The 2,184-nt window shown below is 55.7% G+C and overlaps 1 protein-coding gene across 1 annotated transcript; it reads left to right on the plus strand.

Annotated features, from left to right (window-relative positions):
• Positions 1 to 237: 237 nt before the first annotated feature.
• Positions 238 to 1,871, plus strand: LOC108863736 (uncharacterized). Its single transcript, XM_018638265.1, has 2 exons — positions 238 to 748; positions 952 to 1,871. Exons 1-2 carry the CDS (start codon positions 238 to 240, stop codon positions 1,869 to 1,871), a joined length of 1,431 nt encoding a protein of 476 aa, XP_018493781.1.
• Positions 1,872 to 2,184: the final 313 nt, after the last annotated feature.

The following is a 2,184-nucleotide window of genomic DNA, read 5'->3' on the forward strand; positions in this document are numbered from 1 at the left end:
CGAGGGTGTCTCTAAAGTGTATCTTTATTCCGACAATTCCTCGGTGTTGGGTTGGTTGAGAGATTCGCCGGAACGCTGGAAACCGTTCGTGGCCAACCGAATTCGTGAAATTCGATCTATCGCCCACTCGAGCTTCTTCAGCTATGTGCGGTCGGAAGACAATCCGGCAGATTTATTGAGCAGGGGATCTCCACTGGGCACCCCGGAGCTGCGCCGTTTCTGGCTCCCCGGGCCGTCATGGCTTTCCATTCAGTCGAGTCCGCCGGCACATTCGCTCAACGCGAGTGTCGACCGCGAGACCCCGGACATGCTCAGAGAGAAGAGAGCGGAGATCTGTACCGCGGCGCTTGTGACAGTGGATCCGGTCTCGGATCTGTTTCGCAAACAATTCTCTTCGTGGGGGAAGACGATTCGAGTGACGGCGTACATCAAAAGATGGCTGTCTCGCGCGCGGGACAAACAAAAACAGGTCTCACGATCTCCTCGCAGGAATTCGCGGACGCGGAGTCGTCTCTTCTGAGACACATCCAATTAAGCCATTTCCGGGCAGAATTGGAGTCGGGTGGGATGTCAGCAGCGAAATCGAACGCGCTCACCAATCTCGCACCGTTCGTCGACGAAGACGGTTCTTTAAAATGTCGCACTCGTTTGGAGAAAGCGACGCACATCGACTACCAAGTCAAGTTCCCGATCCTCTTGCCAGGAAATGACTTCCTATTACAATTACTGGTCAGGCACATTCACGAAGGTCCCTGCCTACATTCGGGCGGCGTCGCTGCTGTATTGCACCACCTTCGATCTAGATTCTTCGTAACCGGGGCTAGGCGGATTGCTAACAAGGCCACTCATGGCTGTAAAGTCTGCGTCCGGTTCAAGGCGAAGGCGGCACAGGAACCGATGCCCCCCCTCCACATTTTCGAGTGGATCAATGTCCTCCCTTTCTCGTAACAGGAGTGGACCATGCGGGTCCTCTCTACATAAAGACAACAGATGGCTCGAAGATAAAGGCGTATATCCTCCTGTTCACCTGCGCGGTGACTCGAGCTCTAAGATTGGAACTGGTGGCGGACCTCAGCTCGTACGAGTTTCTTTTAGCGCTACGTCGCTTCATAAGCCGCAACCCATCGGTCTCCCGGCTCGTGTCGGATAACGCGCGCACCTTCCTCCGGGCCGAAAAGGAGCTTGATGCAATTTTCGAGCATCGTAAGCACCCGGCCACCCAGGATCTCTTGTCCAGGAAAAAGTTGGTGTGGACCCACTCCACGGAAAAGGCCCCCTGGACCGGAGCCTTTTGGGAACGACTAGTTCAGGTGGTCAAAAGACCCCTGCGCAAAATTCTGGGATCGCGCTGCTTATCACTCAGAGAACTGGGAACCGTACTGATGGAAATTGAGAAAATGGTCAATGATCGACCTATTTCGGCGGTCGTTGTCGACCCTAGCGAACCGCGAGCACTGTCTCCGTCGGACCTGTTGTACGGGTATGCCTCTCAGCCGGCTCTACCGGACATGAAGCGGGTAGCAGACACAGTGCGGTCGGCGAACGCGATAGTGTTCTCAGAGCGCTGGAAAAATCAGCAGGCAGCTCTGCGCGGCTTCTGGAAACAATTCCACAATGACTACCTCCAGTATCTCAGGTCCGCGCACTACCGGAAAAATGAGGACAGCCGGCCTATTCAGCCGGGCGACGTATGTCTGCTGCACTCAGCCGACGCCTCCCGTGCTTTCTGGCCGCTCTGCGTAGTCCAGGAGGTTTTCGGCGGGCAGGGTACCGACGGTCGTCGGAGGTCTTGTTTAGTCAAAACAGCATCAGGCCAAGTCTTCAGACGTCCCATACAATTATTGTACCCTCTCGAGGTTCGACAGTTCTAGTTAACTCTCTCCCTACGTTAAAAATATCGCAATTTTCTCTCACCTATCGGGGGTAGCTGGTCCACCCAGGGGTGGTGTTTCCGCTCGCCGACGATCGGCCCAACGCTTCAAGTACACCCACGAGCGTTCTCAACGCTGCGGCGGGATCACTCTCGTACCGAATGTTTCGGGACGCCTCCTGCGCCCACCTCCGGTCTTCGGGCCTCAGGGCCCCCCACACCACGTAACTAAAGCGGTCCTGCTCCGCCTCGTCTAAGTTCGATATTTCCGGGACGAAACACCGTGCCCAACACCACCAGATAGCTCGAGGACT

Source organism: Galendromus occidentalis, unplaced genomic scaffold, assembly GCF_000255335.2.
Source record: "Galendromus occidentalis unplaced genomic scaffold, Mocc_1.1 scf7180000076825, whole genome shotgun sequence".
Lineage (NCBI taxonomy): Eukaryota > Metazoa > Arthropoda > Arachnida > Mesostigmata > Phytoseiidae > Galendromus > Galendromus occidentalis.